General features: G+C 43.0%; 1 protein-coding gene across 1 annotated transcript in view; it reads right to left on the bottom strand.

Moving 5' to 3' along the window:
• Positions 1-16,353, bottom strand: part of LOC308403241 (low-density lipoprotein receptor-related protein 1-like) — a 105,463-nt gene that overhangs the window by 37,283 nt on the left and 51,827 nt on the right. The window contains exons 7-23 of the mRNA XM_080892509.1: positions 14,085-14,247; positions 12,344-12,566; positions 10,570-10,759; positions 10,343-10,486; positions 9,038-9,274; positions 8,549-8,729; positions 7,284-7,506; positions 5,801-5,990; positions 5,572-5,697; positions 4,839-4,979; positions 4,291-4,416; positions 4,092-4,208; positions 3,904-3,984; positions 2,820-2,987; positions 956-1,138; positions 642-839; positions 268-513 (exon numbers count right to left, since the gene is read on the bottom strand). Of these exons, the coding sequence (XP_080748635.1) occupies positions 268-513; positions 642-839; positions 956-1,138; positions 2,820-2,987; positions 3,904-3,984; positions 4,092-4,208; positions 4,291-4,416; positions 4,839-4,979; positions 5,572-5,697; positions 5,801-5,990; positions 7,284-7,506; positions 8,549-8,729; positions 9,038-9,274; positions 10,343-10,486; positions 10,570-10,759; positions 12,344-12,566; positions 14,085-14,247 (2,937 nt within the window). The remainder of the gene's footprint in view (positions 1-267; positions 514-641; positions 840-955; positions 1,139-2,819; positions 2,988-3,903; positions 3,985-4,091; positions 4,209-4,290; positions 4,417-4,838; positions 4,980-5,571; positions 5,698-5,800; positions 5,991-7,283; positions 7,507-8,548; positions 8,730-9,037; positions 9,275-10,342; positions 10,487-10,569; positions 10,760-12,343; positions 12,567-14,084; positions 14,248-16,353) is intronic.

Here is a 16,353-nt window from a genome sequence, read left to right as displayed (position 1 = left end):
ATGCATCCTCTCCAACCACAGTTTCCTGCTTGGCTTGCCTCTCATTTCCTTCATCCCGAAACCAAACCACCCTTCGATTCTGCTGTTTTGGCAGTGATGAGGTATAGTAAGGGTCACTTCTTCTCCCCCTCCTGTGTAACTCAATTCTATACACACACACACACACACACACACACACACACACACACACACACACACACACACACACACACACACACACCCCTGCTCACTTCCCTAAATCTGCCTTTTGTTTCCATGATCCCTTACCCGTGCTCTTGCAATTCTCCTTGTCAGGCTCCAGTTCCCAGCCGTCGTAGCACGAACATATGACACTGAACTTGTTCTGCTCGCAGCGTTGACTGCACTTCAGGTGTTTAGCGCAGAAGCTCTGGATCTGACAAGTCTTGTTGTCAGCCCCCAACTCCATGCCCAGAGGACAGGAACAAATGACCCCCTCTCCGGGAGCCACTGTGCAGTTATGGCTGCACTCGCCGTTGTCCAGCGAACACAAGTCTGTAGATAAAAAGGAACAGATGTACTTAACCGTTGATTTATTTTAGCGATCATTTTAAATGCAGGCCTTCACTTGCTGCGTTGCGTTCCCTGCAATGAGACATAGCCTGGGTGGTGTTGTTCCTTACCACAGAGTTTCTCATCAGAACCATCTGGGCAGTCGTCAGCTCCGTCGCAAAGTTTCTCCGCGGGCAGGCAGATGGTGGAGTCGTTGGCACACACATGGTGAGAGAGCTTACACACCAGTGCCTCACAGTTGTCCTCATCTGAGTTGTCCTCACAATCGCTGTCGCCATCACAAACCCAGGCTTTGCTGATGCAGCGTGCTACAGACAGAAGGCAGGGTTATTTCACGAGCAACGTCCGTCAGAACGTTGCATAAAATGTCATTAGAAGCAGAATGAAATTAGTCGGTGCATTTTAAGAAGTGTGGATTCCTCACCGGAGTCCCTGCAGCCAAACTTGACAGCTGGATCACACATGTGCGTGACACCCTCACAGTTCTTCTCATCGCTCATGTCCATGCAGTCAGTGTCCCCATCACAGCGCCAGCGCAAGGGGATGCACAGGCCATCCATCCGACACTGAAACTCATCTGTATGACAACCTCCAGGCGGGCGAGTGGCTGAAAAAACACAAAACAAACCAAAAAACAAGACATCAAAAAGACATCACTCGAAAGTGACGCCGTTTTGCGACATCTCTCGCATTAGGACACGCAGCCTTGAGCAAAAACAATGTGCGACTTCAAAAGATTGAGAACTAAAACTAATGAGGTGCCCGTTAGAAATTAGCACGCAGAAGGACAGATTTGACAGAAAAGCTTTAAGCGTGAATTCAGAAGGTCACTGTTTTCTACACATCAGCAGGCAGTTCGTTACAGCAGCAAAATATATTTGATTTATTTCGCTGCTTTTAAGAGAAGTTACTTATAAGTATAAGTAGGTATATCTGAATTATTGGGTGTCAAAGGTTGTACCTAACAGACAGAGTGACTTACGGACACGAAACCCATTGAATCAACTAAACAAAAGAAAGAGATTAAATAAAGAAATTAATGCAGAACCATCCGTGACACTAACAGCTACCTGTGCTTCATAAACACCAGCTTGAACATGAGCTTGAATGTTTAACATAAATTTGACTTCTGTAAACTCATTCAGTCTTGTTTGTTTCAACTAAGAAACACTGCAAAATATCCAACCTATACTATCAGCCAGGGATAGCAGGGATAGTTCAGTAGGTAGTGGTGGCCCAATGATCGGAAGGTCGGGGGTTCGACTCCACTGAACGGCTACCCTGAGGTACCCCTGAGCAAGGTACCGTCCCTACACACTGCTCCCCGGGCGCTGCACTGGTGGCTGCCCACTGCTTCACTGGGTGAATGGGTTAAATGCAGAGGAACTATTTCCCTATGGGGACTAACACGCACACTTTACACTTTACTTTAGCCAGTAGCCTTCGTAGGGGCTCTGTAGCGTAGTGGCTAACAAGCGAAACCTCCGCGGTTTGGTCCCAGGAGGAGACTCAAATTCCTTTGGAAGGGCCATGCAGCGTAAAAACTCTGGCAAACGCTGTGACGACGCCTTGTCAATAAGGGAGCAGCCGAAAGTAGCTTCTATGGTAAGCCAGTGGCCCGTAACTTTTAGTGCACAATGTCTTTTTCCCCTTTCCTCACATTTATTGCCAGTACTCCTTCTTAGCCATTCTTCAACTAAAGCTTTTATTATTAAATATGAATACTAATTATATAGTATATAAATACAAATTCTTTGTCAGGGGAAATCAATTATCATACATTTTTATGGGTACAACAGAGGTTGGTAATAGAATGCAGTCTGTTCCATCAGCTGCAGGTCCTTTTATTGTATTATTTTATTTCTGTATAGTACAATTGTCACGTTCGATAGCTACTTTTTAAATCATGTTTGTTTTTTGTTCCTTCCAAATGCAATACACCATAAAACTTCGCTAAGTACTGTGTCAGATTTCCCTGCCTGATATTTAAACGACTTCAAGTGTCTGAATAACATCACATAACATCCTTGGGAGTGCTGCGTGAACAGAAACATGAAGTTCAGAAAAGAGATGAAACAAACCTCTTCAAGTTGAAGTCAAGGCAAAACTTGTTCGCACAAGTGTAGCAAGGCTTTATCTAAACAGAAAACTTGACTCTTAACACACTGATTTTTTTAAAGGATATTTTAACACACTGCTTTTTCTAGTTAAAGGTGCATTCGATTGGAAAGCAATATTCTGCAGCAGTGGAAAAGTTTCAAGAGACAATATGGAGGTTAGATACAGACCCTGATTGGTGCAGTTTGCATGGGTCTCGTCACTGTAGTCTCCGCAGTCATTGTCTCCGTCACAGGTCCAGTAATCTGGGATGCAGCGGCCGCTGTTACACTTGAACTGAGCGCTGGAGCAGGAGTGACTACAACCTGCCTCGTCACTGTTGTCCCCGCAGTCGTTATCTGGAAAACAAATGCAGTGAAGCAACGCTAACTTACTCACTTTGTGAGGCATGCAGTGCAGATGATAGATAGACAGGTGGATAGATAGATAGATATCATCTTTTCTCAATTACGACAGAGAAAATTAAAAAAAAACTTAACACAAATTAAATTGAACATCAAAGATGAGAGTCAAAGTAATCACAGAAACTGCATAGATCAGACCATGCACCATGAGAGAATGTACCCAGCGCTGATACATTGAGCTTGGAAGCAGAGCATTCTGAGCACTTTTGAGACAACCTAATACATAATGTTCAGTATTTGTTAAACAATTTGACTATGAAGTCATCTGGAAAATAGCATTTATTCTTTAGTTAAGGTTTCCAGTAATTCCTCAAAAAGTACACTTTGATTATTTAATGTATTTGTTTTAATGAATAGTTTACTTGGTGTCAAATTTGTGCACAATGGACTAATCAATGCTAGCAGTTTTGGTCTCAGCTTGTGGCCATGTTTAATGAGCAGAAAAGCAGCCCTAACTGTTTCTAATCCTGCCTGGTCAGTCCTAAAGCGAGGCTAGCATCAAGGCTTTTGTGGTGCATGTTGATCTATGCACTAACCGGTCAGGTTTGGACAATTCAACTCATCAGAGCCGTCCTCACAATCCTTTTCTGAAAGACAGAACCAATGGAAGACAGCAGATTGGGCTAACAGCACAACACGTGACAACAAAACCAATTGCACACACACACACACACATGCACACACAGACACGCACATGCAAACGCAAAAGATGATGAAAAGAAGAGCGTATGCAAAAATGAGGCTGGTGGCCAAACATGCACAGATAACTGGGACAAAGACAAACAACGAGTTGCTACTGTACGTCGACATAAAAGACACGCAGACGAGATAATAAAGAAGAGAAACTGACCATTATCACAGCGCCAGTTAATGTTGATGCAGCGCCCATTGTTGCAGGTAAACTGAGTGAGGGGGAAACAGGTGGGGTAGGCTGTGGACAGAGGAAGACTTTTAGATATAAAGCGCTAGCTCACGTGGCGCTCATATGGCAAAACAATTTGTACAACGAGCTGTCGGGTGGAAATTAAGTTGACTAACCGCAGGAAGCAGGTTCATCTGATCGATCACCACAGTCGTCGTCCAGGTCACATGTCCAGGAGATGGGGATGCAGCGCCCGCTAGCACACGAGTACTGATTGGGCGGGCAGGTTCGGGCTAAAACACAAAATAGCAGAGTTCACGTCATAAATAGAAAAAAACCTCCGAAACGACCCAAAATAAATGAGTCTTTGTCTACCTGAACAGGTGGTGTTGGACTCATCCTCGTCATTCCCGCAGTCATTATCCCCGTCACACAGCCAGCGCAGAGGGATGCAGCGGTTGTTCTTGCACTTAAATCTGTCTGCGGAGCAAGTGTGCTGGTCTGGAGAGGGGGAAAAAAAGGGCGCACTGAAGGGCGAGGGAGAAACAGGAATACAAGAAGCCGTGTGTGGAGATGGGGAACGGAAAGGTGAGAGAGTTCGGAGATGTGAGGTGAAAACGAATACAAGAGAGGGTAGATATTCCAGCTGGTTTGGACGGGGTGTTGTTTTGTCTGGAAGGGAAACCTGTCTGCACTTTTGACCACAGGCAGAAAGACAGACGGAGAGACAGACAGAGAGCATTTCCCGAGCCGCAGAAATCGTGTACCCGCATATACACGGGCATTCACACACACAAACTCTCGCCCACTCAATTCAAAATCTCTCATTTCATTCTGGCTCCACTACAAATTCAGGACACCATCTGACTCAGTAGCAAAAGGAGGGGCAGCTGTTTTGTTTGCGTGTACGGGCAGTAACTCACAACACAGTTCAAGAGCCTCATCGCTGTTGTCCAGACAGTCGTTGTCTCCGTCGCACTTCCAGCGCTCTTGGATACAACGGTTGTTCTTACAGGCAAACTCTCCAGGCTGGCACTGAGGAGGAGGTACATAAGAGGGGTTTGCTGTAGAAGAGAAGAAGGAGGTTAAAGACAATGTGGGGGTAAAAACAAAACATAAAAACAAAGGTCCTGAGGGACATAAAAGTAGCAGGAGTTTGCAACGAATTCTGAAAATATTCCACAGAAGGGAAAAATGCGTGGTTTTGTGAAAAAGCACAATTACATGAACATTCATGAAATCCATCAGTCAAAACCCACCCATAACAGGCTGAGGCTGAGCTGACTGGTGCTTGCATAACAATCAAGAAAACCAGAAGGGAACCACTTGTACAAAGACTGTAATCTCTGGTTTTTTTGCAAAACAACAAGAACACCTTGAAGACAACGCTTCACAAAGGCAGCGTTTTTTGCACAGTTTGCACTGGATTGCATTACAGTATGTAGATGTTGCTTGCTCTTGTAGCCTGCTCTTGTGTGTCTGCATTTGTTCAAACATTTTAGGACTAACAGTTTTAGAAAACATACAGTCAGACTGCTTGACTCATCTTGTCTGACATACAAGAAGCTTAACCTTGTGGGTAATGGAGCAAAACTGGTGCCATTAGAAACACCCTGCAGACGCACACAAGCACGTACAATGAGTTCATGCACAAACCTCTGCAGCTGGTGTTGTCAGTTTTGTCTAGTACTTGGTCTTCTGCACAGGCACACTGCCTCCCTCCTGGTATGGCCAGACAGAGACTGTTGCAGCCTCCATTGTTTACGCGACATGCATTAGAACCTGTAGATGAATGGGCACTTATGAGATGCTGTCTCTGTGGACAATAATACTTTTTAAGTTAGCATGCTTGGATGGATGTTATGTATAACGCTTTTCCCAGTACCTTGCTGCTGCTGAGCATCGTACATTCGAATTTCAAAGATGGGAGGTCGCTCGTTGCGCAGTAGAGTGGCAGTGCCTGTGGTGGTGTCCAACTTGTAAATGCTACCACTGCGGTACTCGTTCCAGAACAAAAAGTGTTTATAGTGGCACAGACCAAAGGCGTGGTTCAGCTCCTGACCTTCATACACCGTCTGGTGATGTGAGAAGAGAGGCAAGACTGTAAAGCATGTTTTTATAATGAACCGCTACTGCATATATATGGTCAGTTAGGTAACAGATGGGGTTGTTGGTCAGTTTCAGCTGGTTTGGTGTTAATGAAATTAATAACAGTTACAGTAGAGGAAAAGAAGGTTTGCTGTGTCTCCCAGGACAGTCTCAAGAACATGGAGGAGATTCCAAGAGACAGGCAGTTACTCTAGGAGAGCTGGATAGGGCCGTAGAAGGCCTTTAACCCATCAGCTGGACCGGTGTCAATAGGATGAGCACTGCCAGAACTACGATATGACCTCCAGCAGGCCACTGGTCTAAATGTTAGCATGTCTAACCATCACAGACAATGAGAGACAGACTCATAGTGGGCCGTATGGAGCCTGATTAGCATTTGCCCTATAATTCCAGAATTGGCAGGTCCACAACTGCCACCCTGTGCTTTTCATAGATGACGGCAGGTTCACCTTCTGCACAGTTGACGACATGACCTGTTTGATAATGGCTCAGTGATGGTATAGGGTGGCACCCTGACTGCAGTTAGGCATCAGGATGAAATCCTTGGACCCACTGTCAGGCCCTACACTGGTGCAGTGGGTCCTGGGTTCCTTCTGGTGCTTGAAAATGCCCGCGTTCATGTGACAAGAGTTGACTGGCCCCCACATTCACCTCTCCTAAAATCAGTCGAACACCCTTGGGACATTATGTTTCAGTCCACCCAACGGCATCAGTATAGATATCCAGCATGATTTTTTTCCCTTTAATTTTTTTGAGCAGTGTAGTTCAAACCTTGCTCATGGTGATGATAAAGTATGATGCAATGACTGGTGTTTTTTTACTAGTTATTACATGGGTTAAGTAACATAAGTGTCTAGGCAATAGCAATATAAAAATGCACATTAAACATTGACTGGCACTTGTTTCACTAATGTGTGTGTGTGTGTGTGTGTGTGTGTGTGTGTGTGTGTGTGTGTGTGTGTGTGTGTGTGCATAATATTTAGATTCCATTCCAGTTTCTGCATTATAAAAACAGCACCAATAGCACCACAGCTCAGTGAAATCAAAATATCAGTTCAGACACAAGGAGAAACCAGTGTTAACAAAACTCAAGGCCACATTGTTTGTACTACACAGTGATAGACCACCCACATTATTCCACTGCTTTAAAGCGCATTCCTTATTAGTGCACTGACACCCGTTTTTAACTCCTGTCTGAAGTTACCAGACTCCAGTAAAACAGTTTTAACCTTCAATTCTTAAACCATTTTAATTCTGACCTTGCGTCCGGAACTGTTAAGGTAGACCATCTCTATGCGGTCGTAGTAGGCATCCACCCAGTAGAGGATTCCCTGGGGGATGTCCAGGCTCAGGCCGTTGGGCCACAGCACTGTTTTACTGGTCAGAAACACATTTCTGTTTGAGCCATCCATCCACGCCCGCTCGATCTTTCCACGCTTGCTTTCCTTAGGATCCTCTTCCCAATCTGTCCAATACATCCACCTGAGGAATAACAAGGGAACTGTTATGGGTACAAGTGATAGCAAGACAGGAAAAGGTAAATATTATTGGTGCATCGTAAAGAATCACTTAGGATTAACAAAAGCAGTGACATTTTATCTAGCTGCCCTAAAGCACCCAGTACTCATCAAACCAACCAGTGGGGAATGCTCAGCAGTGTGTCTCAGCTGATATGCCCACAGGCATGCCGGTGTTTGTCATCAGGTACTCTAGGTCCTGTCAACCACTGATGTCTACACTATTGTACGACATTAGAAACGTCCCTTCTTGCCATAATATGACTGACATTAACAGTGGCATTCTATAGTTCCCTTGCCTTTTCCTCTTTCTAGTGGTTTCTGCTAGTTTCTCCTCCTCCTTGCTGAGCCTGATTGATTACAGGCATTAGTAGAAGTGAGTGCCTTTCCCCAGGGAAGTGTGTGGACACACATCACCCTGTCACTAGCAATCCAATGTGTGTGCGTGTCTTTGCGTGGGTTTATGAGCATGTATTTCTCAGGAAAGAGCACAGGAGGTCTTATCAATAAGACACATCCATGTACACCATTATAAAGAATTATTTGAAAGAGCAATATGGCTGCATGCAAATGAAATGCAGCTAATGAAACTAATATACAAAATGCTCCATCTGTTTTAGTAAATAAGGTGTGATAGGTGTAATCAGAAAGGACTCGCCAATTCGAGGGGAAAATGGTCAGCAGCACTGGGTGAAAAATGATCAAAGGGCTTCGGCTGGATGATACAAAGATACTGCTTACAAGGAAAAGCAACAGATAAAGATAAAAGCAAACAAAGAGAGCAGACAGAAATGTTGCTTTGGTTTTACTGACAGGGGAGCAGCAGGGTGGGTATTTTTTTACTTGAGTCATCAGACAGACAACCAGATGTAACGATCACCTATTATTATTATTATCTCTTATCTGCTTTCACTTGTACCTTATTACCATCATTTCCTCTACTGCTCTTTACTGATATCTGTTCTCTCTGCACTCTATTCCTCCCTTCATCTCTTTATCCATATTACCCATGAAGCGGATCCACTACAATGGCACGAGGGTGAGTCATTTTCCCTTCAATCAGTGTTTTCCGGGTGCGTGAAGCCTTTTCCAGTCGAGCCACACTGATAGTTTTCTTGGGCCCGTCATCTGTCCAGTACAAGTTGTCAGCCATCCAGTCCACAGCTATACCCTCCACCGTGTGGATCGCTTAGACAAACACAAACAGTGGCTGTGAAGTTTTTCTACACAGCATATCACATGCTTTATAAGTAAGGTACTGAAAGAGGCTGTAGTTGCTACTTGTTATAAACTGGACTGAATAGAAGAGTCATATTGTAAAGCACTTTTTTATCTCAAATAATTTTAAGCCAGATCAACAAAAACAGTCTTTTACAATATGGCTACAAATTTTATTTTAAGAAATGCGTTTTTGAGATTATTATGGAAAATCATCGAACTAGCTCATAATCTTGGCATGTCGTTTTGGTCTCTCCAATCAGCTGCTGTTGCCGTACCTTCCTTCAGAATGGTATCCCTCTCCGTTCCATCAATCTTCTGGCGCCCAATCATGTAGCTGGTGGCGTCAGCAAAGTAAATGAACTCGGTCTCGGCGTGAAAATCCAGCGCTCTCGGGTTCATTAGATTCTCGATCGGGATCATGTACTCATCTGGCACCTTAGCATTCATGTCCATGCCTCTGATGACCCCCGGGCGACCTTTACCATAGACCAGGAAGAGCTCGTGCTCTGGTTCTGTGGCAAAACAAGGGAATAAAGGTAAAACACTTCAACTTAGACCATCATTTACTGTTCTTTACTTTATTTTTTTTAAAGGAATCAAAATTAGAGGCCAACTCATATGCTGACACAGTTATTTCTGAATAATTTATATGGATTATTAATGTTAAAAAAATGCAAGTTCAACAAAAGCCCAAAAATGAAAATTAAGTGATTTTTAATGAGACAGCGAAAGAAGAAGATGGGTGCCCTTTGGGTCAATCAATATTGCTATTTTCAAGGACGTTCTTTTCTCAGTAGGCAGATCAATATAAAGCTGTTATTGGTGGATAGTAAAACACTTCTCAGAATAAGCTGAATCACACTGACAGCTTTGTGGAGCGGCCAGCAAAGAGCCAGCAATGCTGTTAAAATACATAAAACAAATGCTGGAGCTCAGTGCCGGCGTTACTTTCAGAAAACTCAACTCTGCAAATAACTTGAGAACAGAAAGACTGCATATGCAGGACAGCAGAAGAGATCGTTTCATACATCGATAAATGACTTGTACAACTTGGTTCGCAGATCATTTGATATAGAGTCACTGAGGTAGAGGGAGAGAGTTGTGCTTAAACTCAAACAGTGAGATAGCAGGATTAAATCTACAGGAGAATGAACACAGACAGACAGCAACTGCTCGAGACATCTGTTAATCTGGTGACTTCAAACTGAATCTACATGGATCCGAGCCAAGGCAACAGTTGAGACCAAAATACACTTAAAGCAGCTCTTCTCATAGAAAGGCCTTTATAATACCTTCTCATAGGGCACATGTAGAAAGTCTAAAAAGACCGTCCAAATTCTTAAAAAAATGGCATTTCTACATGTAACAATCTTATGCACGACACAATTCAACAAACTTGTTTCTTTCTTAGTAACATTTCAAATTACTTGAGCTATGCCCCCCATACACCCACTGGGAAATTCAGGAGCCCACCCTCGTCTGGGAATACTGCTACAGTGAATGTTTGACACGCAGATAACTTTTGATGGATGTGTTGATTTACAATCGCTGGAGCTCAGTCACCGTTCATTCCCACTCACTTTTGCAAGATTTGCCATCGCTACCCAAGCTAAATCCAGAGCGACAGCGGCAAGTCCGCGTCTTTTGGCCATTCCCCAACAGACAGATGTCGGAGCAACCTCCAGCCTTCCCAAACTGGTCCTCCTCGCATGCGTGGCTGCGCACTAGAAACCAAGAAAGAGGGAAAAAATGAGTCTCATAATAAAATATCCACCTAGGAATGATGTATATGTGCGGGCATGTCTACCTGGGGGCTGCCGTCTCTGGTGGTAGACGTGCAGAGCTCCTCCCTTGTCCACCCTGGTCACCACCTGGTAGTCTGTGCTGTTGAAGCGGTTCACCCTGATCACACTGGTCTTGGGCTGCATGTTAGCGTTGTCTGAGTTGGTGGCGTAGAGATAGTTTTCAAATACAGTCAGCCCATACAGATGCTCAATCTAAAAACAACACAAATCAGAGGGAGAGGAAAGCACAAAAAACGCTTTATTTTTTTCAGTATTTCATGTGTTTCGTCTCTTGTTGTTAAACTTACATGTACAAATACTCATACAAAATAAGTTTTCCATAAACAAAGTCTCTCTGACTAACAGTCTTTACAAAAAAATAAACCTACAAGCGCTTTATTAGTCTGCAGAGACTGTAAAAAATCATCTAAGCCCTCGTGACGTCTACGCAGAAACACTTTAGTATTGCCTTTGTGTGTAACCTCATAAAAAGGGGTTTAACTTTCATAAATTTGAACAAATAAATGCAATCCAAGAGCTGTTTTTTTAGTAGTGCACTCCCCTGCATCGCCAATATACAACAATGGATCTGTCACTCCTTGCTTTGTGACATTTTCCTTGAGCGAGTCTTTTATTTTCTCTGTATGGGGACAATTTGGTAGCTATTATTTTCCTCATTCCATGGCAACTTACCACCAAAACAAAACAGTTCTCTCCTCTTTGTGATCTTCTTGGTGACATTTCCGATGGTTAGATTTTTAAAAAACTCTTTTACCATTAAACAAATGCTGTGTTGCTATGTCACCTTTAGTTTAATAAACCATGCGCACATGTGTAGAACAGTGGTCAAGCTGTTTGAGGTGCCCCAATATACAATTTTAAAAAGCCACTTGTCCAAAAAGTAGAATTTCCCGTGGTCAGCATGGTGCAAAGTGTGACCGAGACCGAAAATAGTCCAGAGCTCTCAAACATGATGATTGCTCACACAGCACTTGCCTTTAGCTGACAAAGTCAGCAGGAAATACAAAAACACCGGAACAACACGAAATCTGACATGGAACTGAGGCCTGTCATTGTGGATATCGCTGATAAACACAGACTACCTTAAAGATTACATTTACATACTGCTTCCTATCATAATCTGGATTCAGGCAACAATTAACAATAGTGCATTAGGTCACCTTAGCTTCCACATGTAGACAACACAAACCAGACTGACGGATTGTGTTGGCCAGAGTGTGTGATCTGAACGTTACTTTTTACGCAGCTTGCACCTTTAAGAGAGTGTGTGCTAAGTCTCAGCAAACACATACACCGACTTGGTAAAACAGCCCTGACTCAGCACCATCCATAACCACGGTTCTTTTTATCCTGTAAGTGAAGGATGTGCATGTACTAATGGTCTATCACAGGTGCGCACACACACATATATTACAAGAGGTGGCGGTTTAAGTGTGTGTGTGTGTGCATGTCTGTGCCCTTAGGTTCAGTGAGTAAATGAAAGCTGTTACTTCCCCCACAGATCACAGTAAAAGCCATGGTAACAGGTTTAAAAGCCAATGTGCTTCAACAGCGCAGCAACATCAACAGCCTCAATATTGGACACGATTAATCAGCTTATTTAATGAAAAGCCAAATGTCCACCATCTTCTCCCTGCTAATCACTCACTGGCTAAAAACGCATTAAAGGCGCACACTGGGGTAACGTATCGTGTATAGAGCTCCAGAGCATGTTAGACGGCGTTATGGGGAATTTCTTACAGCTAAAGAGAGATAATAATGAGATTATTTTCTTACCAGCAGTCCCTGAATGATGGTGTGCCGGTTCTTGCCTTCATAGTCCACCACCTCAATATAGTCTAGATAGGCATCAGCCCAGTACACCAGCCTGCTGACAAGGTCCAGCGTGATGCCGTGGGGGAAGACGATCTTACTGTCCACCAACTTGGTGCGGTTCTGGCCATCCATGTCACAGCGCTCCACCTTGGGGATCTGTCCGTAGTCTGTGAAGAACACCTTCCTATAGAAAGAAGTGAGAAGAAACGGACTGATAGCAGGGGTGTTTTCATGATTTTTCTAAATGGAGTACAAGGGGGGCACAGGGGGCACCAAAGATGCAAATTGGTCTGCAAAGCACAGTTTTCAAGGCTATATGCAGCCCTGTGTCATATTGCCGATTTAATATGCAAACATAATCTTGTAATAGATACTTTTTAAAATAGAAAAAGTATTCTGACTTTTTCAGTAACTAAAAATTATAGCCTATTATAACCTTTATTTATACAGGTAATCCCACACAGACTAGATGTCTCATTTACAAGCAAGACGTCACCTGTAAATGAACTACAAGTACATAAAGCCTGAGAAAGTAGTTGAGTAAATGTACTCGGTTACATTCCTACTGGTCCTATCTGTGCTCTCACCTATTACTGTTGGGTACTGTAAGATTAACAGCACTCTAGTCCAGTGGCTTTTTGGGTGGGAGTAGGGTGGGGGGTGCCAGGGAGACCAAACATATTTCAGGAGGTGTCGGGAGCACCTTATAGCCCGCTCCCAGAGATGCTGCTGATTGACAGACTTTAACTTCTGGTTGGAAAAAATACTGAAAACTTTATTTTGGGCTTTTTGATGGATATTTGAGATCTGATAACATTTTTTCCTTCCAAAACCAGTTTGTTAGACCATAAGTTTTCATTGTTGCCAGAGCAGAAATATAAAAAAATAAAATAAAATAACTTGTTTATGACATCAAATCATCAAATCCTGCTCACAGTCTCTGTAAACGTGTTAACAAACAGCGTCTACTGTGAAAAACATGTGTTACACAAGCGAGCTGTGAGTCCTTCTCTAAAGTAGACCTCTCAAAATCCTTTCATAACAGAGAAACGGAGCAACTGCTAATGAGTAGATGAAGGCAGGAAAAATAGAACGATGTTATTTATTTATTTATAAAATTTTGTCTTTTACTTGTATGTCACTCAAAGTAAATCAGCCTGCAGATTAAAAGCACAACTAAGACTTTTTTTGCTGTGCCAGTGTTTGTTATTGCTGTTTTCTCCCTCTAATGACACTGCCGATTACCAAAAGAAAAGCCAGCTCCAGCAGCTCTACCTGTTCCTGAACGAACCAATTACAGCAGAGAAAGCCGTGTGGGAGGAAAACTACAAGCAAATACGTGCACGCGAACGCACATTCTTGCATTCGCGCAGTTTTCTCCGAAGAACGATCTCTCAGAATCACGACCACGCGCCGCAGAGACAGACGCACTTTCAGGAATTCAGCTGGAAAGTTTGGTCATAAACAAAAGAGCCGAAAACAAAAACGTGCTTTTCCTCTCAAAACCTTATACAGTCAGCATACCGCCAACATCTGCGCTCAATTACTCCAGCTTCCAAACATCCAATTTATCCTGTTTTTTTCCCCTCTATTTCCACATATTTTAAAGTTGAATAACAGCGATGGATGACACAACGCAGTTGCTGGACAAAGTTTGTGTGATGTCCTTCCCTCCGTACTTTAAGAAAGTGACCACACTCACCCCATGGTGGGGTCCAGAGCGATGCCTTTGGGGTTGTACAGCTCCTGATCCAGGAGGGTAACACATGTCTGCCCATTCTTGTCACACACGAAGATCCTGTCATCCACGTCGTCCACAAAGTAGAAGTTTCCGGTCAGCCAGTCAATGGCCATCTGCTCCACATCTGGATAGAAAAGTTGGAAGTGGGGTGGGGGAGAAGATGGGACACAGAGGGAGCAAGGTGAAGCAAAAACTGTACTTGTAATGATTCAGTGACTAGTATGGAACTCGTGGCGTGCGATGATGTTGTTTTTATTTCTAGGAGATGGGTAAGAGGTTTGGCTCGTCTGCAGCAGTGTGCTGCAGACACTCTCTCTCATGCACACATTCGCACACAGTCCAGGACGTCAGGTTCGCATTCGGATCGCTTTCCCTGACTGACAAACAAGACAACAGCTAACGCCAATTAGCCAGAGTCTAAGTACTGTGTCTGTCACTTAAAATCACTTCAGCAAAATATGAGAGAGCCTGTTTGTTGCTTCGGGTTATGTGATGTTGCCATAGTGGTACCTCAGAGCTGACGGCTCTGTGTGGTTTTTCACTGGGTTTATTTTCCCCAGGCTCCACTCCCCACATACGGGACAAAAATCAAACACGTACAGCGCACAGCACAGCACCACACGCAAAGTTTATGGAACATTTAAAGCCTACCGAAGCTCAAATTCAGACCGACATAAAGACTGTAACGTCCCTTCCCCTATCAAAACTGTGCCGAATGCGGTGAAGAGGGGAGGGGTCTGAGGAAGGAGAAAATAGAGTAAAAAGAAACGTTACATTAACAGACCCCCTTCTTAATCAAACAGCAGCACGGCCGCAATGAGTCAGAGCCAACAATCAAAGACAGAAAGCTTTTGTTGAAGATGAATGGAGATGGGAGGATATTAAAGGCCTGGAATTATCACTACCTGTTACTCTCACTGTTACCAATTTAAGTACAGTGCATTGGTGAAGCACAAGGGCAAGAGAATTACGCATAAGTTCTTTATATTTTGCATTTTTATACGTACTCTTAATGCTGAAATGGATATATTTTTCAAATACCTTCATTTATCTGGCAGGTTGGAAAAAAGCTCAAAGCTCAGACCAGAAATAATTAAGTAAGGAATAATCCAATAATATATTTTATATATTGCAGACTATACTCCTTTTCATATGAGTGCTGTAACTTTTTTACTGTTAATTCTATACTTTTAACAAAGTATACATCATATAAAGTTGTAAAACATGATTAGTCTCTTTCCTTTTGAACTGCTGGTAAATGAATAAAGTCGATTTCCAATACTGTTTTAAAAGATGTGGCTTAACAAATACTTTTTCCTCACAGTAAAGTGCTTCTCATCACCATGTGTGTTTAATTTTTCTGGTGTTTATATTTGATTCATGCCAAGTTTACAGCAAGCTCTTAAGTCATACTCAAAGTAAGGCAGGTATGTGTGCGTGTGTGTGTCTGTGTGTTGACATTTGGACATTCGGAGGAAGCTGTAGCCAGAACCTCAGTCCTGCATCGGAACTCCCTGGTCATTACTGCAAACATCTTGCAGGAAATGACATCACCAGTGCCAGATGGCATTACACAGTTCTAAAATATTCTCACATTACATTTCTTTGCTTTGTCTGATTTTCATCTTTATTACATAGGGGTTTTATTGGTTACATACCTGTTTGGATTAAATTAAGCCTTAAAGTTAAGCATTATTAGACGTGGGGATGCTTTATGACAGGTGGGCGTCGACACAGGCTGAACTTGCCCCTAAATGACTGCTAGGCTGCTTACTCAAGTCACTGAACTGGACTTCTCTGTTTGTGCTGGTGTCTTTATGCAATTACCTGACAAATGATAAGGCTTGCTGTGTGGGTAATCGTACTAACAGCCAATCTGCAAAGTCTGTGCTTCATTTTTGTTGAGGGAAATTACAGTATTTTATTTGGATGTTACACAGCACTAATTAGCAGTTATCTGTGTTTGCGGAAGCAGTTTAGTAACTGAGTTTGTTGGCGTTAGTCAAGTGAATTTTATCTGTATAACGCAAAAGGTTCAAAAGTCTTCACAGACATAAAAATATATTAAAGACAGCAAAAAAGAAAAAAATTGTAACAATGACACAAACAAGCAGCCAAAATAAAATCTAGTTGATCCATCTACTGTTTGCCAAAGCTTAATTAGAAATGCTCTCAGTGGAAGGATGGCTGTGAAAAGGCCATTCCTAAGGAAAGGAAAATGAGCAAAAAG

This window comes from Rhamphochromis sp. 'chilingali' (genome assembly GCF_963969265.1).
Source record: "Rhamphochromis sp. 'chilingali' genome assembly, chromosome: 9".
Lineage (NCBI taxonomy): Eukaryota > Metazoa > Chordata > Actinopteri > Cichliformes > Cichlidae > Rhamphochromis > Rhamphochromis sp. 'chilingali'.
Note: the sequence above shows the minus strand (reverse complement) of the source record. Positions and strands in the feature narration are given on the sequence as shown.